At 51.2% G+C, this 24,593-nt stretch overlaps 1 protein-coding gene across 2 annotated transcripts; it reads left to right on the plus strand.

The window, feature by feature from the left end:
- The first annotated feature begins 1,498 nt into the window (after window positions 1–1,498).
- On the plus strand, window positions 1,499–23,526 carry MFSD9 (major facilitator superfamily domain containing 9). 2 transcript variants are annotated; one of them, XM_036263472.1, is made up of 6 exons: window positions 1,499–1,580; window positions 7,118–7,205; window positions 8,194–8,237; window positions 13,335–13,464; window positions 15,323–15,532; window positions 20,966–23,526. In XM_036263472.1, exons 2-6 carry the CDS (start codon window positions 7,136–7,138, stop codon window positions 21,739–21,741), a joined length of 1,230 nt encoding a protein of 409 aa, XP_036119365.1. In that variant the 5' UTR covers window positions 1,499–1,580; window positions 7,118–7,135; the 3' UTR covers window positions 21,742–23,526. The 2 variants fall into 2 exon arrangements, with proteins under 2 accessions (XP_036119365.1, XP_036119364.1); XM_036263471.1 differs by having other exon boundaries at window positions 1,519–1,580; window positions 8,128–8,237.
- The last annotated feature ends 1,067 nt before the right edge of the window (window positions 23,527–24,593 follow it).

Raw genomic sequence — 24,593 nt, forward strand, 5'->3', positions numbered from 1 at the left:
CTTGCTCAGAATTTTCAGCCACATATATCTCATTCAACTCTTCTCAGTTTACAGGTCATCTCTGCCAAGTGGCCGTTCTAAAATAGTTCACCTTACCAGTCTCCACAGTGAGATTGTGCTTTTGCGCATTTGTCACAATATAATTTTATTTATTATATTTATTCTTTTACTTATTGGATATTTATTATTTTTACTTATCATGTTTATGTATGTGCAGGTATTATCATCACTCCGGGAAATGATACCCTCATCTCAGGCAAAGACCATGTCTGTCTTGTTCCCATTTGTACAGCACCAGGGAAGTGTTCAGTAAGTATTCGCAGAATTGTCACAACTTGTTCTACATCATCTTCTCCTGTTTTTCAAATAGGCAAACTGAAGCTAAGAGGGGCTAAGTTAACTTACTCCAGGTCACTCACAGCCAACTGGTGCCTAGGCCTAGGCGTCCTCCAGCTGAAGCTGGTCACCACCTAGGCCGGCCCTGTAATAAACCTGACAGCTATCAGGGCCACACGCACACCTGACCACCTTGGTGACCAAAAGTAACCGCACAGGATGATCTGGTCATGCATTCCCAGCTGTACGGGTCGCAGTGGGTGGTCCCATGGCTTCCTTAGCAAAGGTCAATCTCTGCGTAACTGAGCCCTGCGCACTGTTCTCCGGCACACAGGATGGAGCTCCTTAGGAATCCGGCGGTTTTCTTCCCCAGACCCCCAGGCACAACCACAGGCAGCAGACAGACCGGGAATCCCCACTGTTATCCAGGCCCGCCCACCATCTCCTGGTCTCTGGCTGTGAACTGTTGCTAATACTGTTGGCTATTATCCACCCTGTGCCCACCAGTGTAAAAGAAGCATGGACCTCTCCACTTTGCTTTGTGTCCGGTCCTAGGGTCCCCGCCCCCGCCTGCTATCCCCTCTCCCCCTTCTCGACCTGCCCCACGGTTTTCATGCTCCTTACACCTTCGCCTTGGATTCTGATGTACACAATAACCTGCAAACGGCCATTCTGCAGAGCGTTTACTCAGTCCACTGATTTCAGCTTCCAGGTATAGCCTCAAAATCGGGCTCCAATAAGCGCTTAGAAAACTCCTACAAGTTCGGACGCTCTTTCGCCCACAGCCCCACACTCTGAGGTGCCGCTCATCACACGGGTCCCCACTGCGAGAAAACGGCGTCAGCGACACCATCACAGACGCCGGGCGCCTGCACCGCCCGCGGCTCTCGGGAGCCGGTGTCCACTTCCGGCCTCGGCCGCGCGCGCCGCGCCCGCGCCCCTCCCCCTCCCCGCGCCTCCCGCCTCCCGCCTCCCGCCTCCCGCCGCGCCCCCCACTGCGCAGGCGCACGCCTCGTCCGCGGGCGCGGGGCGGGCGGCTCGCGGAGGCTCCTGCGGCGCTCGCCCCGCTTCCTGCCGGCATGGAGCCGGGCGCCGGCGCGGCCTGGGCGCGCCCCCGGGCTGGCGTCCGCGACGCCCACGCTGAGAGGCGCGAGCCGCGGCCGGCGCCCGAGGCGGGGGCTGGGGGCCCCGGGGCCGCGCGAGCCCGCCTCCCCCTGCTCTGCCTCTACCTGGTGGGCTTCCTGGTGAGTGCCGCCGGGGGCCCGGCGCGGGTGCGCGCGCCGTCCCGAGGGGCGCCCGCTGCTACCCTCCGTCTCGCAGGTGCGGTGCGAAAGCATTCGGAACCAGGGCTCAAATACAAGCAAAAGTAAAATGTTTTGAGTGACTAGGGACCTGCCAGGGAGAGGACAAGTCAGGGGAGGGGTCTGAACCGCTAGCCCAGCGACTTGAAAAGTCAGGGAGTCTAAACCGCTGGATCAGCGATTTGCTGGAGGAGAAAAGTCACCTGGGGGCAGGTCGCAGCCTTTGGTACTTAAGTGCCTGTTGTTAGGCACGCACCTGGTGCCCAGCCCTACCTGGCCTACGGTTCCCGTTCCCACCCTGCGGGAACCTGCCAGGCACCTGCTGGTACCTCCCTACCAGTTAAGCCTCCCTTTGCCCCGTAACCCACTTCGTTCCCTACTTGGCTTCATGGCCTGTGGAGCTTTCACTTGCCCCGCGCCCCCCCCCGCCTCAGGAGTGGCTCCTGGACCCAGCCTCGCCAGAAGTTGAACCCAGGTGTTAGTTGATGTGGCAGGTGCAAGGCATGCAGGGTGGACAGCAGGAGTTCCTGGCTGCCTTATGGCAGTCTTTTACCAGGCCAGGTCTGGGAAGTTGCTGTTGATGACCCCACATGGGCAGATTTTAGGGACATTTTCTTTTGTTTTTTTTTTAATCCTCACCCGAGGACATTTTTCCATTTTTTGTTCAGATAGAGTGGGGAGGGGGAGAGAGAGAAACATCAACGTGAAAGGAACACATCAAGTGAGTGGTTGCCACCAGCACGACCCAACCAGGACCGGGGACAAACTGCAGCTGCCAGGGCTAGGGACATTTTCATTAGGGTTCCTGAAATGTTTAAAATGCATGTCATGGTGAGTTATACACTTCTCCCTGCTGACAAACTGTTTACATATTGTGGGACATGGGGTTTTGTCTTAGTTTGTGTGGGTGTCTTGGTTGCCATACACTCGTTCATTTTTCATGGGATTTCTGGAAACCTGTGTGTGGTGGTGCTGTGCACTCCTGTCACTGTGCTAGCCTGTGCCTGGAAGAATTTACAACCTTACTAGGAAGCGTGTGTTGGTAGTTTGTGGACCAGCATCTGCAGGAACCCTAGGCCCACCTTTTCACTCCTGTTTCCAAGTCTAGGCCTGGTTCAGTTGCCCTGGTTGTGAGCTAATCCAGGTTGCGACATAATTGGGACAGAGACCCAGTAGGATTTTCTCTTTCTGGGCCTGACACTGTCTGGACAACAACAGGGTGCCTCGCTTGAGTGAGGACCCTGAGTCACACAGCTAGGAGAGGAGCAAGGAGGCAGTCTTCCTCCCTGTCACAGTGCAGTGTTCAACAGTCCCGAAAGGTTTAATGTTGAGTTAATAGTTGTTACAACAACAGGGAAAGCATATTTACCATGTTACTGTAAACACAGAACCATGGGCAGTCAGGGAGGCCAGCTTTTCCAGGGGGAGCTCAATCTCCCATGAACATTGCAGCCACCCCCAGACATACTGCCTTTGTGTTCAGAGCCTGACACTTCTTCTGATCCAGTTTCTTTAAATCTTAGTTGAGTCTCAGGGTGCAGATTTGTCTTCTGCCTTCCTGTCCAGTCACCCCAAATTTAAAACTGTTGAGTGTGAGTGGTTCTTCAAATTTGGGAAGGGGGTTGGCTGCCATTCACCTTCTGGTAGAATATTGGGACCTCAGATGGCATTCCCATCTGGTTCTGTCAGATGAAGAAGATTTGGACCCTCACCAAGAAAGTCCACACTGGAGTTCAGAGAATTTTGGAAACCAGTATGACCTAGAATTCAGAAAGCTTGAGTTATTTACAGTGTGTTTGCAGATTACTCATGGTGATTGGCTGCTGATACAGACTTGATATTCAGTGCTCCTTGTGTTGTCCATGTGCTGTGCACATGGCCAGTCTAATCTGGCGAACCTGCCACAACATTTAATAATTTATTCAAGACAGTCATCAGGTCTCTGATATCTTAAGGGGAAAATGTAAGATTGCCCCAAAGTTTAAAGGGAATAGGGACTTTCTCTTTTATTAATTTTGTTTTATTTATTTATCATCACCCGGGGATATTTTTCCATTTTTTGTTCAGATATAGTAGGAGGGAGAGAGAGAGAGGGAGAGAGAGAAACATCGACGTGAAAGGGACACATGGAGTAGTTGCCACCCGCGTGACCCAACGAGGGCCGGGGACAAACTGCAACCGAGGTACGTGCCCTTAGCGGGAACCGAACCCGGGTCTCTCCGGACCGCAGGCCAATGCTCCAACCGCTGAGCCAAACCGGCCAGGGCAACTTTCTCTTTTTTTAATGGCAAATGTTAACAAAATATATGCAGCTTTGGGTATTCTTGAAGCATCTAATGGCTCTGTTAGGCAACAGCTAAGGAATATTACATATAACTTTGTTATGATTTTTAACATAGAGACATAAAGACCCCTAAACTTTTGGGGAAATGGTTTCCAACTGGGAGAGGAAAGGAACAGGGTTAAAGAATTCAGTTGCCGAAATGTTCTGTTTTTTAGCTATCTGTGCTTCTAGGTTTTAATTGGTTTAGGAAGAAAGTCCAAGATGAGGCCCTTTTTGGTCAGCAAATTAAGAAGCTACTAAGACCTAAGATTTCAGTATCTTCTTTCTTCCAGGGACCTGGTGAGATTAGTATTTCATTTTGTCACTTTAGTCAGGTGAGAATTCATTTTTAAAAGATCCCAAAACTCACCTGGCCATTGTGACTCAGTGGTTGAGCATCGACCCATGCACCAGAAGGTCATCATTTCAATTCCTGGTCAGGGCACATGCCCAGGTTGTGGGCCCAATCCCCAGTGGGGACATGGAGGAGGCGACCAGTCGATGTTTATATCTCTCTCTCTCCTTCTCTCTTTCTCTCTCTCTCTCTCTAAAATCAATAAAGGAAAAAACAATTTAAAAACAAAATAAAATAGAAGATCCCGAAACTCTTCAATGTATTCATCAGTTTGCACTGAGGGATGTAGATGTTCTGCAAGGGGGTTAAGTGGCCCCTTCTCTCCTGATTTCCAGGTGCCAAATTTGAAGTTGCCTTTTATATTAAATTAAGAGACAATTTTGGAAGAGAACTTCTTCAGAGGAAAGAGCAGCAAGCCTTCTTTGAGAAAGATAATATTTTTCAGACTCACAAAGTACTGAAGTAATACTGATCATCTGTTATGAGTCTTGTGTTTTTATATTTATCTTCCTGCGCTCTTGGCCTGTCTATGGAAACATTTCTGTCCCAGCCCTTATTTAGAATAACCATTCCAATATTAAACGACAAGCAGTACTGGGAATTTTTTTGGAAAAAAGATATCTTGCTGGATAGTTCAGTTTCCTTGTATTAAAGATACAGAAAATTCAATAGATAACATATGTATTTTGAGTCTTTTAAATGATATAAAACATCGGTAGGTGGATGGGACAAAGCTGAATAGCCCCCACCACAAAAGTTGGCTGAGACTCAAAAGAAATTTTAAGTTCAGTAGTTCCCCCTTGCCTGCAGTTTTGCTTTCCATGATTTCAGTTATCTAGTCAACCTTGGTCCAACTACATTAAATGGAAAAATCCAGAAGTAAACAATTCATAAATTTTATTTTTAAATTATTTTTTCTTTATTGATTTTTGAGAGAAAGGAAGGGAGAGGGAGAGAGAGATAGAAATATTGATGAGAGAGAACATAGACTGGCCACCTCCTACATGCCCCCTACTGGGGATTTGGCCCACAACCTACGCATGTGCCAAACCGGTGACCTCTTGGTGGGTGAGTCGACGCTCAACCATTGAGCCACACCGGCCGGGCCAATTCATAAATTTTAAATTGCACCACTTGAAATCACACACTGTCCCTCTTCGTTCAGGCCTAGACACGAATCATCCCGTTGTCCTGTGTATCCACGTTGTCCACAGTACCTTCCCGATTGTCACTGGGTAGCCTTCTTAGTTATCAGCCTGACACAGTGCTTGTGTTCTAGTCACTGTCCTAGTAGCCTAACGCTGTGTCACATGCCTGCACCATTCACCTCGTGCCATCTGGTCCCACAGGCTTTGTGTCAGCTCCCATCAGCACAAGAAGGGTGAGTAGAGTGCAGGCAGGTGTTTAGAGGGGAGACATTCTCATAACTGTGACTACAGTATATATGTTACAGTTGTTCTGTTTTAGTAGTTACTTTCTTAGTTATTGTAGTTAATCTCTTACTGTGCGTAATTTATAAGATAACCTTTATGTATAGGAAAAAACATAAATACAGGTTTTGGTACCCAGGTTTCAGTCACCCACTAGGTTCTTGGAATGTGTCCCCTGTGGATAAGGGAGGACTGCTGTAACCTTAGATCAGAATAGTAAGCCTCAGTTCTCGTAGTATAAATATATGAGCTATTTAAGATCACTGGATATTAAATAGCCATCTAAAAATTTGACCATGGGCAAAAGACATTGAAAAGTGCAATGGGAAGTTTATGTTTCTATAATTAGGTGAATGTCCAGCTACCAAGAGAAGCAGGGATCAAAAGATTACTTGTTGACTGAAAAAAATTTGTTTCAAGTATTTCTGTTTAACCAGGATTACAAGAAAATAAATTCATGTTGATTATTAAAGACAACAACAACAAATCAAAACTTTGTGTGCTATGTGTTTTTCTTCTCCTAAACCAGTTGAAGCAAGTAACCAAGTAAAGTAGGAAGAGAACAACACTTAAAGGAAAAATGACCAATCTGTTAAAAAATAAAAAAGAATCAGTACTTATTCTCAGAACTGAAGAGAAAATACGTTTGAGCTTCTCCTGTCTGTCAGACTTTTCTCTACTGCTGTCTCTTACTGCACACCGTGTTTCTAGGAGGCCTGTTTACAGATGGTAGCACCATGCTTGGTAGCATTAGTCACTGTCCAAGGACACACGGCAGTTTGTAGATGGTGGAGCTGGAATGGAGATCCGGCTTTCTGATCCCCTGGCGCATGCACTTTTTGTGACTTACCTGCAGACGGGGGCCTTGTGTTAATACCCCAGCCTCCCTGCTTTATGGAGACTTTCTTTTCAGGGATTACCTTGTAAGGCTCTAAACCACTGATCAGTTACTTTCCCTAAATGTCGGAGAAAATTCATATTATTAAGTAGGTGCTGCTTTGTCAAGAAATACACATCATCCCTACTTCCTTTCCCACTGCATTCCCCACAAAAATTATCTTGTTTTTTTATTTGCGGAACTCGTAGCACTTCCTTCTGAATGTTAAAGATCAATTATAAAGAAGCTGAAGTTAAGAAGGGTTCTAGGTCAGCATGGCCAGCACACTCATAGGTAGCAACTGCTTTAACATTGTATTTGGATCCTTGATAACTTGAACCTGATGAGTATAGCATAACATAGAGTTCAATTATCATTTCTTATTTGCTCAAAGTTTTAGGTGGTGGTTTTATTTGGAAAATCAGTTTATAATTAGGACCACTTGAAAACACCTAGACTTGTTTCTAACTCGAGGTCATCGGTGTCGTTGTTCAGGATTTGTTTGGTGTCAGCATGGTTGTCCCTTTACTGAGCCTTCACATCAGGTCTCTTGGAGCAAGTCCGACCGTTGCTGGAGTTGTAGGTGAGTGGTTGTGCTGCACATTTTCAGGGCACTGAATTCTACACCCCCTGAACTGAGTGAGGAACTGGAAACAGGTCAGTCTTATAGCTAAGTACTATCTAAAGGTAAATTTAAAAGGCTATGAAATGAATTCTCAGGATATTTAATTTATCTTTTCCTGGGCTACCTGCGTTCTGAGAAGTGTTGTGACATGCAGGAGAAGGATATTTGGGGTAAGCCTGCACAAGTTGGCTGTCAGCTCTCTGCACCAGCACCACGTCTCAGAGCTGTGAAGTGTTCCTACCTGCGCAGCAGAAAATCTGTCCGGGAGCCACTGAATGACCAAAGGGGCAGGAACTAGCAGGGCTTCGGATTGTGCTAATTAATGAAAAATTAAGACTTACAGTCCTTGATCATTCACAAGCTGGGTAAGCAGACGTTCTAGGACAGTTTTGTACGTGATATTCAGTAAGTCCTGGTCTGTGCCAGATTTGTATTTCTCTCAAAAAGTGCACTTAGAGTTATACCGGACCACCTGGCACATACAGGCTTTTTTGAAGAGCGGAAGAGACGTTATATGATACAATGAAGGTCAAAGCACCCTATAAAACTGTGTAAGTTCTTTATAAAATTACAGCATTTGAGGAAACTGAAATGTTAGAGACATATGTGGTAATGTTAACATTTTGAGACTTAGTAGAATTTTCCTAGACTTCAGTGACTTCTCCCCCACGTGCCCACTGCACCTTCACAGGAGCGAGAGCCCTCACAGAGTGGGAGGGCCAGCCTGGCCTTTAGGCTTCCTTCTGCTCACCTTCATTTTATTTTGAAGACCTTGTATTAATTATTATATTATACTCTTTCAATTGAAAACAACTGTGGGGTAATTTCTCTTTACAAAATGATCGTTTTTCCTAATGTTTCTCTGTTCATTTCTGTGTAGTTGTGACCCCACTAACCCAGCTCGGTGGCGGGCTGGCCGACGCACTGACCTGTTGGTGTTTTGCAGGCTCCTCCTACGGCGTCCTGCAGCTCTTCTCTAGCACACTGGTGGTAAGTCGCCCGTGGGCAGTTGTCCGCGCATGCGCCGCCCTGCACGGGGCGGTGAGGTCCGGTCGGGGCTGGAGGGCTGCCAGGCGAGACGGGCAGAGGAGGGTGCCCGTGCCGTCCGCAGCAGGGCTCCTTCGGTCGCCTCCCCTCCTCGCTGGCCCCCGAGAGCCGCTGGCTGGAAGGGTCGGTGGCCTCTGTGAAAAGAACACACCGAGTCAGAAGGGGAGCCCGCCTTTCAAAATGCACCATGTTTTCCCCATGATTCCCTGCTGACTCGGAAAAAGAATGGTTATCACCAGATTTATCGTTAGTTTCATTTAATTGGCAGTAATTAAATCCTTGTGTGCTTCTAGGATTCTGCCTGAAGCGGTGCTTTGAACCACATGGCTTGTTAACTGTAAGACTTAGGGTACAGACAGGAGGGCCGCTGGGAGGCGCTGGCGGTACGCCTGCAGCGGGTGGCCGGTCGCTCCCCTGCTGCCCATGCAGCTGTTGGACATTCAGAACTTACCTGATCGGCCCCTTCTCGCTCCTCCTCGAACCCCACTCGCCACCCTGGTCTGAGACCTCGGCGTCCAGAGGGCCAGGCAGGTCGCACGGACAGTCATTTGAGTCCCACGAATTGATGGGCTATGGCCTTGGTTAGTGAGCACAGTGTATAGTAATATACTTCCCAGACTGGCTTGCACGTAAAATATGTTTTAAAAAAGAAAAGAAATTCGGTCAGATTTTGTAATGAATTCTTAGGTAAGGAAATAGCTACTTCCTGACTTATCTTATTTGTAAGTCTTTCATAGATTAAATTTGTATAACAATAATGATTTTATTCTCATTTAACCTTTACAATGACCCAGCAGAGTAGTTGTCTGCTTTTATTATACAGGAAGAAATTCAGACTCCCAAAATTGACATGGTTTGATGACATCACCTCATCTCAGCAATCAGACCCTAAGCCTGGGCCATTGTTTTCCTCAAAGTCATTGCCTTAACGAGCATCTGGTTGTCCGGGAGCGGGGCGCTGCCGGTGTCCTGGTTCCCATTCCTCCCTGTGAAAGGGGGACATGCTCAGTCCGCAGCTGCTCTCTGTCGTCTGGACACTCACGACCAGTACGGCCAGTGCTTGCATCGCGCGTTCATGTTGGACTGCTGAGTCGGGGCTTCCGGGACTGCTCGCTCCTGGGAGGGGGGCCGGCAGGTGTCCCCAGGATCACCTGTGAGCCCTGGAGCAGGGCGTGGCCAGGCCGCCCTCTTCCCAGCAACCCTTAGCTTGATCCTCTGTGCGCCCGGTAGCGGGAATCCATAAGGAGAAGCGCTCAGAGCTCAGAGGTCCTTCACACGAAGTACCAAATACGAATGTTTCTTCAACTGGTGCTTTTGTAAATACTATAATGATAAGTGTTATAAAAACATTTTAATTTTAAAAACAAACCTTTTTAAAGAAAAGGTATGCTGTGTCAGATTTGACTAATAATTTTAACCTACCTACTTTAATAAAAATGACTAGTGTTTATTAAGTACTTACTGTGTGTCAGACCCTGCTCTGAGCACCATATTTTATTCAGTATTTACAAAAGCACCCGGTGATAACTACTCTCGGCCCCAGCTCTGGTGATCAGGTGTCTTTAGTGACTGATTTTATGTACAGCACAGAGCAAGCGTTGGGGAAAAGACCCTCCGAGGCAGATACTGTTATCATTCCTGTTTACAGAGAGACAGGCCTAGAGGTGTGTCTCCATGTGTAACTGGTAACCAGGTGGCCTGTGGACTGCTGACGTCAGGGCTGACTCCAGACAGCCCCGCCCAGGGGCCGGGTGTACCTGCCAGATGGCATCCCTGCCCTGTGAACACAGGTGCCAGTGAGCTCTGAGCAGGGTGGGAAGAGTGGAGAATTTCTAAAATGCACTGAAATGAAAGCTAGGGACAGGGATGGATCCTGTTTATATAATGCTGACAGTATTTTGGAAGATCTGCCTCAAATTTTTTATAAAGGAATTTTATAACCATTTATATCCTATGTAAAGAGATCTTTTGCATATTTAAGAAGAACATAAACACATCTTTAACAATGAGGAAAGGGCATGAACAGAGGCGCTCAGCCTTGGACAAGGTGGCCAGGCAGGCTCAGGTGTCTCGGTTAACTGGAGAGGGTGGGGCAAGTCAGCGGGCAGCCCCGGGGAGTGAAGGAGCAGCGTGCCCGTGGACCACCTTGAGCCGGGTCCAGGGACGCAGCACTGGAGCCCCTGCGCCTGACCTTCCCCAGACGGCGCTGTGGCAGTGCTAGTGGTTTGTCCATTGACACTTCTTTCAGACAAACCCTCACCCAGAAATATAAAACGGCTCAGTGTGGAGGTGCTGTAGTTGGGCAGGGTCTCTCGGTCAGGCTTGTGTCCATCTGTGCAGAACTTCCAAAGTGTAAAGAGAAAAATGTGCAGCTGACCGCCAAGGCTGTCCAAGAGTCAGCATCCCGGGTCGTCCTGCTCAGCTGTCCATAGTCCTTAGCTGGACAGCTAAGGACATGCTCAGCCTCTGGCATCCTGGGGATGCTCTCAGCAGGAAAGGGCAAGAGGAAGCCCCTCCTCACCTCTAAAGAACTTTCTCGGAAGCCTCACCAGTGACGTCTGGTTGCATCTTTGAAGGCCAGAACTTCAGTGTGCAAGGGAGGTTTGTTTGGACTAAGCTGTTGACTGTGGAGCACTGAAAACACACAAGTAAAGAGCTAGGAAGGTGGCGCTCTACCCCTGAGCTCTCTGTGGTCCTCCCCCTGCTGCCGCAGACTCCACACAGCACTCCGCCGCCTCCGTCCGTCCTTCTGCTTCCGTTTTCCCTGCGAGCCTCAGCTTCTGCTCCCTGTGGGCCCTCTCCTCCGCAGACAGAGGCACTGGCGGGGTTCAGCTGGTCTCCCCCTGGACAAGCTTCACCTGGGGCCCCTTCACCCTGGATCTATCTCCTCTGTGGTGCCACCACAACTCCTTCCTTGCAACAGGAGTGGCTCGGAGGAAGCCCATGCTGGCAGGACTCGGAGGCTCCCCAGTGGGCGTCACAACCAGCAGACGTAAGGTAAGGTCTGCAGCCACAGAGCTCCGAGGGGGAAACAGAGAAAGGCAAGGATTGTTTGGATATGATATTTAAAGTACATACAACAAATTTTTTTTAAAAAAATGGGACTACATCAAACTTCAGAGGCCTCTATGAAGCCAAAGAAACACTCAGGAATGAAAAGGACACTCTGGAATGGAAAATATATATATATTTGCAAACCATATATCTAATAAGGATATATAGAACTCGAACAACTGAATAGCAGAAAAAGAAATAGTCCAATTAAAACTTGGCAAAGGACCTGAATGAACAGAGGTGCTCAGCATCACTAGTCACCAGGGGAGTGGAAATCAAAACCTCAGAGAGACCTCCTCACACTTGTTAGAATGGCTGTCACCAAATGAGATGAACGATGGCGAAGAGGTGGAGCAGAGAGAACCTTGTGCGCTGTTGGGAACGCAGACTGGGCAGCCACTGTGGGGGCGGTGTGGGGGACGGTATGGATGTTGCTCAAAAAACTAAAACTAGAACAAGCTTGTGATCCTGATTATACACCAAAGGATGTCACAGCACCGTTGAAGAGGTTGCTGTGCCCATGTTCACTGCGGTGCTGTTTACAGTAACCAATCATGGAACAGCTTGTGTCCATCAAGCGATAAATGGATAAGGAAAACATGGTACCTGCATACACAGTGGAATATTCTTCAATCATAAAAAGAAGGGAATCCTGCCATTTGTGACAACATGGATGGACCTAAGGAAATTTTGTCTGCTGAGTGAAATAAGACAGAGGAAGACAAATACTGTATGACCACTTACATGTTGAATCTAAACACAGTCATTTTTTAATGAGTTTTTAAGAAAAAGAGATGAAATTTGTGGTTATCAGAGGCAGGTGAGCAGTTGGGTGAATGTGTTCAGAGGGTCCAGACCGGGGGTAAGGCAGTGTGGACAGCAGGGTGGACAGCACGGTGACTGGCTCGCGCTGCTGACGGGTGTATGTGAAAGTCAAGGGGAAATTTACAAGTTCTCATCACCAGGAAAAACACTTTATTTCTTTTTATTTATGTCTATATGAGATGATGGCTGTTACATTTATTGTGGTAATAATTTTGCAGTATATGTAAGTCAAGTCATGCTCTACACCTTAAACATACAATGCTGTGTGTCAGTTGTATTGATAAAACTGGAAGAAAAAATATTTGGGAAATGTTGCATTTCAGTAGTATGAAAGGAATTCACATTGCAGCAGTAATAAGTCATTTTAATCTATTGGATTGACAAAATTAATACCAAAGTCATGGTTGTCATGATGGTAGAGAATAGATACTCTTAAGCCAAAAAAAAAAAAGGCGAGTTTCTAATGACGTGCAATGATATTCACGATCTATTGTTAAGTGGAAAAGCAAGTTACAAAATACAGTATGCTACATTTTGTTAGAAATGTCATTTGCAGACTTGGAAGTTGTGAAATATTTTATATCTGTTGTGTTTTCAGTATTTCCTAAGTTTCTGAATTGAATATGGTTGCTGAGGAGCTGACATGCATAAAGTGATAATGGAGATGAGAATGTGGCTCTAAGAAGTAGGTTTCACCATCTCTCTAGCCATTCCTAGCTGCAGACGCTTGCTCGGCTCTCAGGCTTTGCCTGGATAAAGAGTACTAGGTTGGCCCTGGCCAGGTGGCTCAGTGGGTGGAGCATCGTCTTGTGCACTGAAGTGTCAGGGGTTTGGCTCTGGTCAGGGCACATAGCACATACCTAGGTTGAGGGTTCAACCCCCTGTCAGGGCACATACAGGAGACAGCCAGCCGATGTTTCTCTCTCTCCCTCTATCTTCCTCCCTCTCTAAAGAATCATTTAAACATATCCTTGGGTGAGGATTAAAAAAATACTTTAAAAAACATTAAATATGTTGTATTTCCCTTTCAACTTGTGGGGACCAGGGAAAATACTCTGAGGAGTGGCGTAGTAGCATTGAGCCCCTGAGGATCTTAGCCTGAGCCGGGCATTTCCGAGGTGGTGGTGCTCAGGTGCCAGGCCTGCCGTGTTTCCCTCCCAGGGCTGCTGGAGCGACGTGGCCGGGAGGCGGCTGTCCTTGCTGGTGTGCATCCTCTGCAGCGCCCTGGGCTACCTGGTTCTCGGAGCGTCCACCAACGTGTTCCTGTTCGTCCTCGCCAGAGTCCTTGTGGGTGAGCTCCTGCCCCGTGTGTCTTCCCCCTGAGTAGGTCACTGTATGTGAATAGCATATATGTGCAGTACATGTATGTGTATAGCTGGTCACTGCCTCTCTGATTGGAAGAGGGCATGACGATACCAATGGGAACAGGAACACCAGCACCCGGCGGCTCTGCCGACTTGCCCAGAGCTCCCTACCTTGCCCGTGGCGGAGCCCACGGCCTGCAGCGTCCGTGGGTGTACACAGCTCTGCAACCCGCCTCCTTCCAGTCTGTGTCTGCATGTCCTGTCAGGAGAGTTGGCTAGATGTCTCCCACCAGCACTGGTCATTCTTCGGTCCTTCAGCAGGCTCGGCGCTTTGACACTGGCTCCCTCACTGCAGATTGACCACAGCCACGGTAGCTTCCCTGCAGCCGTCTGGACAGTGGCCGCTGCCTGTGGGCGCTCTGGTCACGATGTGGTGGCTGGGGCTAGTCTCCAGACTGCTCTTGAATATTTCTCCCATTTTTGAAATAGCTTTTATTTTGTTCATTAGTTAAACTGTGTTCCATCCTTTAAATGCTGCCTGTGAGGGCTGGGTGCGGAGGTGGGTTGGTAGTTACTGTGGACGCTCCTGATTCCCTCTGCCTGTCTGGTGGCGAGAGCCTCAGTGTCTGTTCCTGCTCCCCTTCCTCATGCCGCACTGAGACTCTGCCGCCCCGATGGGCACGCCTTCTGCCTCCGCCCTCCAGTGTCCATGTGGCTTGTCACTGCTCACATAGGAAAGTGGTTTACAAATGCCATCGCCTCAGACTTGACCAGTCACCCTAACGGGCCCCCGCACGCACAAACCCACCGACAGCTGTTTCCCGTGCACCGGGTCCAGGGTCTTTGTCGTTCTTGGTTTGGGTGGCAGTGTGTCCTTCTACAGTACAACACATCCCACCACGCGGTGGTAAGGCTGGTCAGAATTCAGAAGAAACTGATGAGACAGAAATGGCATCTGTATTTGTCACAAAATGAGGACAGGTTTGTGTGGAGGTAACACTGTCGGTGTCACTGACCTGGTTTGAGTAGTGATGTGCAGAGAAGGCCTCCTTCAAGGGGCCGCTGGAACCTACGGTGTCCCGTCATGGTTGGGAGCCTCCAGGAAGACCTGCCAGCATTATTTGCTAGTGGGACCTACCGGTCGTGATCAAAGTAGTGGGCATGTGTGTCACCAGAACTCTCCAGTTTGTTTGTGAGTGTGTTTGTTCAGTATGTGGATGCGTACAAGTCAGATACATCAGCAGAGGTGTGAGGCATATAAAGTTGTTACATACACTTTCTCTTATTCAGTCATATCACAGCTTTCAGTTTGTTTAGTCAACAATTTCACAAGCCTCTTGCTAGTAGAAAGTCAATGGTGTTGGTTAGATGTAACTGTCGTGTTCCTGCCTCTCTCTGTCCTCCCTGCTCTGCCACCTCTGCACAGTGCATTCCATGTCGATGTGCAGGCTCTGGAGGACAGGCGTCTGCCTTTTCCCCTGTTCCGTGCATTACCCTCGGGGTCCAGGTTTGTGCTGGACATAGAGCAGGCATGCAGAAAATGTTCATTCCCTGACTTGGTGAATAATGAAGGATACATTCTATATGTACTTGGCTAGCAGAGAGGACTGGAGACACTGGGATGTCATGATGGCAGGTGGGCAAGCTGAGGATTCAGGAGCTTGGTGGCCAGCCAGGGTGGTGGGCTAGACCAGGAGTCCGTCACAGTGGCATGGGACCTGTGGCCTTAGAGGGTCAAAGGAAATGGATCAGAACTTTATCAGGGTAGAGGTCAAGTGCTGGATCACAAGCGAGATGCCTTCGTGGTGGGAAATGTTACAGAACAGGTTTCTTGTCTCCTTGCAGGTATTTTTAAGCATACACTCTCCCTCTCAAGGGCTCTGCTGTCTGACCTGGTTCCCGAGAAGGAGCGGCCCGTAGCCATCGGACAGTTAAACATGGCGTCTAGTGTGGGCTTCATCGTGGGCCCCGTGGTCGGTGGCTATCTCAGTGAGCTGGACGGTGGATTTTATCTAGCATGTTTCATCTGTTTCTCTGTCTTCATTCTCAATGCTGGTAAGTTGCCATTTAATCATGAAAAGCTTGGTTTATTCACTCACATTGACCAATCTACCTACTTTTGTCTCCTCATAATTTGTTTTTCTTAGAATAGGCAGACTCATTCAAAACGAAAGACCCGCCCTGGCCAGAGTGGCTCAGTTGGTTGGCGTTGTCCCATTCACCGAAAGGTTGCAGTTTCAATTCCCAGTCAGGGCACAGGCCTGGGTTGTGGGCTCCATCTCTGCAGGGATCCTGCAGGAGGCAACCGATCTCCTCTCTCTAAAATGAATAAAAAACTTATTAAAAGAAAGACACGTCATCCCCTGCAGCAGACCTCCCGGCGGGCTCCATCCTGCTGAAGCAGGCCCTTGTCTCAGCCTGCACAGCGCTGGGCGGCCCTCTGCTTCCTCCTGTGCCCCGCCCGCTGCTGGTCAGCCTCCCCCTGCTGGGCTGTTCCCGCTGGGCATGAGATTTCATCTCTTCCCCCCTGCAGTGTTCCTCCGCATTTCCTTACTGCCTCTTTCTTCTTCTTCAAGTCTCCCGTGTTTGCTTCCTCAGAGAAGCCTTAGGTCATTCTGTTTAAACAGCTTCTTTCTTCATAGCTCTTCTGAAATGATTTTAATTTATTTTATTTTTTATCCTCACCTGAGGACATTTTTGCATTTATCTTCAGATAGAGCGGGTGGGAAAGAGGGGGGAAGAGAGAAAAACATCGACGTGAGAGAGACACATCGAGTGGTTGTCACCCACATGACCCCAACCGGTGCCGGGGACAAACTGCAACTGAGGTAGCGCCCTTAGTGGGAACTGAACTCGGGACTCTCTGGTCCGCGGGCTGATGCTCTAACCACTGAGCAACTGGCCAGGACTGAAATGATTTTGTTAATGTGTTTTCTCACCTACCCCAACACGCACAATTAGAAAGTAAATTCCACAAGGGTACAGAGTTGCTCACTGCTGTCACCCTGCCCAGAACATGTGGCGGCACATGTAGTGGAGGTTCAGTAGTGCTGGGTGAATAACAGAAGGCATTTGGCCCGGGAGCTCCATGGGTCCTGGCCTGTTGCTTAGAGCAGAGAGGATGAACCTCTTTGCCCAGAGACAGGTGCATGGCCGACCCTTAGAGAAACAGCTGGAATAACAAGAGGATTCATGCCATCCAAGTGTTCTAAATTTAATGACATTCGACTTTGCTGCAGTTTCTTGAATATTCATATTCAAGGCTTCAGGCTGAGTGATGAATTCCATGCTGGGATATCAGACTCGAGAAGCAAAGTTCGTGGGCTTAATCTCAGTTCTGATAGGAACACTGTGTGATTTTCTGCCGGAAGCTTAACCTGAAACCTGGGCGTTACAGGAGGAGAGGGCTGCCGGCTGAGTGTGAGTCTGGGTGAAATGCGGCGGGCGCCTTCCCATGTAAAGGAACAGACATCGTGCGATCACCGGAAGTGCGAAGTCAGTGTAGCAGGTGTATCCACGGAGAGCACGAGTGTGCGGCGCTCGTTCGGATTCTCCAGCGAAGCCTTGAGTGGATGAGTCAGTCAGGAAGGCACTTCGCTTTGAGTTTCCCACTCCAGTCGCTGAGAGTAGCAGGGATTTGCTTCTCCCCTTGGGGCCTGTGTGTGCCAGCTGAGGTGGGCGGGGCCAGCGGGCCGGGGCAGCGGTGGGCTGGGCAGTGGACAGGGCCCAGCATGTGGGCCGTTCGGTGTGGCTGCTGCCCCTCCCACGCCGCAGTCTCACCCTCAGCCGGCTGCCCTTGCGCCGCCCTTGCTCGGACCTGCAGCGTTGCAGAAGGCCCTTCGCATCTTCCGTCAATGACTTGTTTTTCACGGTCAAGGACTCAGACTCCGTCTGGCAGACTTGGGCCCAGACGCCTGAGGGCACTTCCCAGGGCGTGGACGTGCCACGAGACCTGTGCCCGCTGCGGGGCCTGTGGTGCACTGGCACAAATTAGTGCTGTCAGCACTACCGTTTTTGTTATTTTAATTGTACTTTCAGTCCGTCAGAGACAGTTCTTTCACTTTTTTATCAAGATTCTGTGCCCAAGGGTCCTTTCGTAGGTGGGAGCAAGCCAGAAGTCCAGGTCAGCTTCTCACAAGATTAATTTTCTGTCCAAGTTAGCGCCTGACTAATAGTCCACTTGCGCTGTGTGTGGAGAATCCGCACAGCAGACATAGTTATGAAACAGTAGGAAGCCGCCCGGCCAGCCAGCCACGCTTCCAGGTAGAACTTGTGTTGAAGGACTGAAAACCACAGAGGTGAGTTTCAAAGTCCTGGGTGGCGAGCTTGAGTTCAGTTTAAAGAAAATGTGGGGCTGGGATTGGCAAGAGGCCATTGTACTTGGAAGGCATGGGGTCAGTAAAACAGCAGAGGCGGGATGATGGGGATGGGGTGGAGCGGATGGGTGAGCGCTGTGCCATGGGCAGTGAGAAGGGCGCCCCCCAGGTTTCCACGTGAGACTTGGGAAAAGTGCAGATCCAAGCAGGTGCTTCCTGACTGGCCTTTGGTGCAGGCTCCCCCTGCCACCCCTGCAAGGCTGACTCTCTGTCCATAGCGCCCTGTGCTCCCCCAGCCACCCCTGCAAGGCTGACTCTCTGTCCATAGCGCCTTGTGCTCCCCCAGCCACCCCTGCAAGGCTCACTCTGTCCATAGCACCTTGTGCTCCCCCAGCCACCCCTGCAAGGCTGACTCTCTGTCCATAGCGTCTTGTGCTCCCCCAGCCACCCCTGCAAGGCTGACTCTCTGTCCATAGCGCCCTGTGCTCCCCCAGCCACCCCTGCAAGGCTGACTCTCTGTCCATAGCGCCCCATGCTCCCCCAGCCACCCCTGCAAGGCTGACTCTCTGTCCATAGCGCCCTGTGCTCCCCCAGCCACCCCTGCAAGGCTGACTCTCTGTCCATAGCACCCCGTGTGCCCCCAGCCACCCCTGCAAGGCTGACTCTCTGTCCATAGCACCCCGTGCTCCCCCAGCCACCCCTGCAAGGCTGACTATGTCCATAGCACCTTGTGCTCCCCCAGCCACCCCTGCAAGGCTGACTCTCTGTCCATAGCGCCCCGTGCTCCCCCAGCCACCCCTGCAAGGCTGACTCTCTGTCCATAGCACCTTGTGCTCCCCCAGCCACCCCTGCAAGGCTCACTCTCTGTCCATAGCGCCCTGTGCTCCCCCAGCCACCCCTGCAAGGCTGACTCTCTGTCCATAGCGCCTTGTGCTCCCCCAGCCACCCCTGCAAGGCTCACTCTCTGTCCATAGCGTCTTGTGCTCCCCCAGCCACCCCTGCAAGGCTCACTCTCTGTCCATAGCACCCCGTGCTCCCCCAGCCACCCCTGCAAGGCTGACTCTGTCCATAGCACCTTGTGCTCCCCCAGCCACCCCTGCAAGGCTCACTCTCTGTCCATAGCGCCCTGTGCTCCCCCAGCCACCCCTGCAAGGCTCACTCTCTGTCCATAGCGTCTTGTGCTCCCCCAGCCACCCCTGCAAGGCTCACTCTCTGTCCATAGCACCTTGTGCTCCCCCAGCCACCCCTGCAAGGCTCACTCTCTGTCCATAGCGCCCTGTGCTCCCCCAGCCACCCCTGCAAGGCTCACTCTCTGTCCATAGCACCCCGTGCTCCCCCAGCCACCCCTGCAAGGCTGACTATGTCCATAGCACCTTGTGCTCCCCCAGCCACCCCTGCAAGGCTGACTCTCTGTCCATAGCGCCTTGTGCTCCCGCAGCCACCCCTGCAAGGCTGACTCTCTATCCATAGCGCCTTGTGCTCCCCCAGCCACCCCTGCAAGGCTGACTCTCTGTCCATAGCGCCTTGTGCTCCCCCAGCCACCCCTGCAAGGCTGACTCTCTGTCCATAGCGCCTTGTGCTCCCCCAGCCACCCCTGCAAGGCTGACTCTCTGTCCATAGCGCCCTGTGCTCCCCCAGCCACCCCTGCAAGGCTGACTCTCTGTCCATAGCGCCTTGTGCTCCCCCAGCCACCCCTGCAAGGCTGACTCTCTGTCCATAGCGCCTTGTGCTCCCCCAGCCACCCCTGCAAGGCTGACTCTGTCCATAGCACCTTGTGCTCCCCCAGCCACCCCTGCAAGGCTCACTCTCTGTCCATAGCGCCCTGTGCTCCCCCAGCCACCCCTGCAAGGCTCACTCTCTGTCCATAGCACCTTGTGCTCCCCCAGCCACCCCTGCAAGGCTCACTCTCTGTCCATAGCGCCCTGTGCTCCCCCAGCCACCCCTGCAAGGCTCACTCTCTGTCCATAGCACCCCGTGCTCCCCCAGCCACCCCTGCAAGGCTGACTATGTCCATAGCACCTTGTGCTCCCCCAGCCACCCCTGCAAGGCTGACTCTCTGTCCATAGCGCCTTGTGCTCCCGCAGCCACCCCTGCAAGGCTGACTCTCTATCCATAGCGCCTTGTGCTCCCCCAGCCACCCCTGCAAGGCTGACTCTCTGTCCATAGCGCCGTGTGCGCCCCCAGCCACCCCTGCAAGGCTGACTCTCTGTCCATAGCGCCTTGTGCTCCCCCAGCCACCCCTGCAAGGCTGACTCTCTGTCCATAGCGCCCTGTGCTCCCCCAGCCACCCCTGCAAGGCTGACTCTCTGTCCATAGCGCCTTGTGCTCCCCCAGCCACCCCTGCAAGGCTGACTCTCTGTCCATAGCGCCTTGTGCTCCCCCAGCCACCCCTGCAAGGCTGACTCTGTCCATAGCACCTTGTGCTCCCCCAGCCACCCCTGCAAGGCTCACTCTCTGTCCATAGCGCCCTGTGCTCCCCCAGCCACCCCTGCAAGGCTCACTCTCTGTCCATAGCGTCTTGTGCTCCCCCAGCCACCCCTGCAAGGCTGACTCTCTGTCCATAGCGCCCTGTGAGCCCCCAGCCACCCCTGCAAGGCTGACTCTCTGTCCATAGCACCTTGTGCGCCCCACAGAGCGCTCACCCTGGAATTGGATTGCCTGCTTGTGTGTCCACACCCCCTCTTAGGGTGATGTTCTTTGAGGACAGGGACTGTAGAGGCCTTATCTTGTTTGTTAATGTGCTATTTCTAGTGTCTAGCACAGGATTCTGCATTTAGAAAGCATAGGTATTCCGTGTTTGAATGGGTGATACATCAATGGTAGGCAGATGGTGGAGAGTCAGAGAATTAGCAAAGCAATAAGAGAAGGATTTAAATGGAAAGCCTAAGAATTTAGATATGAAATGATGGGATATAGGTTCTTGAGCTGGGGGAAAAATAGTGAATATTATGTAGATATAGATTTTCGTAAGGTGAATTGTAGAATTCTGATACTGAAATGGAGAAGAAGTAGCTGTGGGAATGGTTAAAAACTGGATAAAACTATGCGGATAAGTAAATCTGCTAATAGAAACACACAGAGTAGTAACATAATACCAGTAATTGCTTATCCCCCAGGGAGGCCGTGTGCCTGCATGGACTCCGCGTACTTAACAGGTGTGCCGTTTTAACAGGTCTCGTTTGGCTGTTTCCTTGGAGTGAAGTAGAAGTCAGCCTGCCATTGGATGAGAACCACGCACCTTTGGGGAAGACCCACTGTGCCGGGCAGGAGGCAAGCGCCACCCCTGAGCGCGTGGTGGGAGAGAAGACGCGCCGGCCGCCCTGGATGGAAGTCATGTCCACACTGCGGGCCATGCAGAGCCTGGCGCTTTCGGAAATGTGGGACATCTTTCTGGTGCGCTTGCTGATGGCCATGGCGGCCATGCTGTACTACAGCAACTTCGGCCTGGGCCTGGAGGAGCGCTTTGGGGTGAGGCCCAAGGTGACGGGCTACCTCATCAGCTACAGCAGCGCCCTGGGGGCCCTGGCTGGCGTGGTCATGGGGCCCGTCATGGGGGCGTACCGGCACGACTCCCACCGGGTGCTGCTGCACACCAGCACGCTCACCTGCCTGCTCCTGCTGCTCCACGGCGCGGCGCCGACCCTGGGAGTGGTGGTCTTCTCCTCCACGCTCCTGTCCCTCTCCACTGCCATCGGCAGGGCCTGCATCACGGACCTGCAGCTCACCGCGGGCGGGGCCCAGGCCAGGGGCACCCTCATAGGCATGGGGCAGTCCGTGACGGCAGTGGGCCGGGTCATCGCCCCCCTCCTCTCTGGAGTTGCCCAGGAGGTCAGCCCGTGTGGCCCCCCCAGTCTGGGGGCTGCATTGGCGTTGGCGGCTATTTTCATAATGTCGCTGAACAGGCCTCGCTATCGTGGCGATGGAAGTGACAGGTTAAAAAGTGAATAGAACGGAGTTGGACAACACAGAGAAGCGAATCCGAGGTGTGTGACTGAGGGAAGGGCCAGGTGAGAGGTTTGGAAACGACGATGTCCAAGCAGGCCGTCCAGGCCAGCCTGCAGCTCCGCGCTGGCCCCTGCGGGATGGTCCGACGCGGAGTCTCGCCAGAGGGACGGTGTCACCGCACACCGGAGTCTGCTCTTCCGCGGGCCAGTGAGGGTCCATGGGGCAGGAACGCAGCTGCCGGAGAGGAAAGTAGTGATGGGATAAGAACATGTGCAAGAAGGGAGGAGACCCAGGCTTCCTTTCTAATGCAGCGCTGGTCAGCGGGGAACAGGCTCCATTTCAGCTGGAAGTGAAGAGGGGCTTCTACTGTCGGATCCTGGAGCCTGAAGAAGCCGGCCGGTCACTCTTGAGCCATAGCGGGGTTCCGGGTGCTGTCCCCTGGGCCCGGGCACTGACCAGCTTCACCCCCAGGCTGATTTTGTGGGCAGGGGGCCCAGACATGCACAGTTTGGTGAGCACCACTTGCGTTTCTTGTGGCGGCACAACGGTCCCTCTGGGACTTACTGGTTTTGATTGGAGTGAAACCCAGAGGGAGACGGGCTGTTTTTATTAGCAGCTTTGCCCAGCTCCCAGCGTTGTACCCATAACACTGTCTGCAGACTCGGAGTGTCCGTGTCAGGCCTTCCCGGAGCGGCTCAGCTCTTCATCTTACTACACCTGTGAACGAAGAGCTGCGTCGGTCCAGGGACATGACTTGGCGTGCCTTTCCTGGGCGAGACTGATCCGCCATCCCAAGATCCGTGCCCAAGGGGGGAGGGGCCAGAGCGGGGCTGGCACGGGCTCGCAGAGGGCACCTGGAAGGCACTTCCTGACGATTTGGGCGACATGAGTTATTAGGAAAAATCATTCAGGAGCCCCCTCTCTTCCTCACACGAACTAGTGCACATTCCCAAGTGCACATTCCCGTCAACCTCAGTCCACTGCGGTATCGGTCCTGCTTGTACCCAGCACACACAGATTTGTAAATAATATTTTAACACTATTTGTTTAATAACTATTGCTTATATGTAAATTTCTGAGAATATTTCTGTGGATTTAGAACTTGGATATGGGCTAAACTCAAATATTTGTGATAAAGAATCAATTAGAAATTTGAAGATTCTCCTCTCTACAAGAAAAACAGAAACTTTTTATTAACTGTTGTACTTCTGAAGTTTTATGCAAGTGCTCAGTGCCTTTGAGGGGACAGAACCACAGTAAAAATGGCCTCGGCCTAGGCGTGGAGCAGCTCATGGGAGGCTGGGCCTGAAGGGTCGGGAATGACCAGGGTCCCTGTGACGAGGGAATTTCTCTAAGGGGTCTTCTCTTCACCCAGAAGTAGACACGCTTCTTAGAAGCTCCGAAATATAGACTAGTTTTTATTTTTTAAATCAGCACTTTATTTTTAAAGTTAAAGCCTGTACACTTAATGAGGCTCTACAGTTGATCAGATAATGGAGATACTGAAAACCAAGAATGACCGTAGGGAGCAGAAAAACACTGCACTGGTGACAGCGTATTTTGTTCATGTGATTGTTTTTGGATAACTATTTTTTTTACAGCTTCTCGTCAATAGTCAGGTGTGTTGCTGCCATGGAGGGTGTGTCCTGGGTTGGCAGTGGGTGGGTGTCCCTGGAACAGACACGCCCCCTCAGGCCTGCTGGGGCCCCTTTTCAGGAGATGCTGCCCCACTCTGCTGGAAGGGACAGTATTTGTATAATTTATGGAATATGACCTCAGGGAAATTAAATCTGCATACTTCATTTGTGTTGATTTGTTTTTTAAATTCTTTTGAGTAACTTCTGTAATCCTTTCCAAAGAATTAGGTTGAGCCACCTGAAATGATTCTGTAAGTCCAGATATCTGCAGTTTCATGTGCTGCAACTTAATCTTTGCTTGGAATTGTACTTCAGAGCATTGAGCGTCCCTGGAAGTTCATACAGGAAGCACAGGCATTTTCAACGTGCCAGCACCCGTGGTCAGTACTGAGAAACAGCCTCCAGGCTGGCGTCCTGGAAGGCTTGGCTTTTCCACGGAGGGAGGGGAAGGTACGTCTGTCCCAGGTGTGAATGAAACTCAGAAAGGGCACAGGTGACGCCCAGCCTGAGGAGCGTGTGGGGCCCCCAACCTCAGGCCTATGGCCTCATGCCTGTGACGTCTGTAAGTCATGCCTGAGCAAACAGAAGGGCTAGAGTCGGTGCTTTTCTGCCCAGACTCACATCCTGCCCTGCACCTGGGGGACCAGGCTGGTGTTAGTTTTTTGTTTGTTTTTTGCATTTATCTTAGATAAAGCAGGAGGGAGGGAGAGAGGAAGAGAGAGGAACATCGAGGTGACAGAGACACATCGAGTGGTCACCACCCACACCACCCCAACAGGGCCGGGGACAAACTGCAGCCGAGGTACATCCCCTTAGCGGGAACCGAACCCGGGACTCTCTGGTCTGCGGGCCGTCGCTCTAACCGCTGAGCCAAACCGGCCAGGGCAGTGTCTGTGTTTTCACCCAGAATGGAGAATCACGGGGTCAGATCTAAAGGGGCTCGTCCTCCATGCTCGGCAGTGAGCTTTGGTGCGGGTGAGGGAGGGCCCCTGAAGAATTCGTGCTGGAGAGCACTCTGGACCTTCATAAGAAATGTGTTTGACTGCAGCAAGGGGGTTAATGGGAGGCCAGGAAGGGAGCAGCCTAGTTTGGGGCGGTGGTCCTGGGCGCGGAGAGAAGGAAGCTGGTAGGAGACAAAGTACGAAAGGCCTGGCGACTTTCAGGGTGACCTCCAGCAGGATTCTAGAAGGGGCCTTGTTGACACCAGGTGCCTGGTGT

Source organism: Molossus molossus, unplaced genomic scaffold (assembly GCF_014108415.1).
Source record: "Molossus molossus isolate mMolMol1 unplaced genomic scaffold, mMolMol1.p scaffold_m16_p_15, whole genome shotgun sequence".
Classification (NCBI taxonomy): domain Eukaryota; kingdom Metazoa; phylum Chordata; class Mammalia; order Chiroptera; family Molossidae; genus Molossus; species Molossus molossus.

Coding starts and splice junctions, on each gene's coding strand:
- MFSD9 (XM_036263471.1), top strand. CDS start 7,136: ATGGTTGTCCCTTTACTGAGCCTTCACATCAGGTCTCTTGGAGCAAGT. Junction 7,206..8,127: donor GACCGTTGCTGGAGTTGTAG/GTGAGTGGTTGT, acceptor ATTTCTGTGTAG/TTGTGACCCCACTAACCCAG. Junction 13,465..15,322: donor CCTCGCCAGAGTCCTTGTGG/GTGAGCTCCTGC, acceptor GTCTCCTTGCAG/GTATTTTTAAGCATACACTC.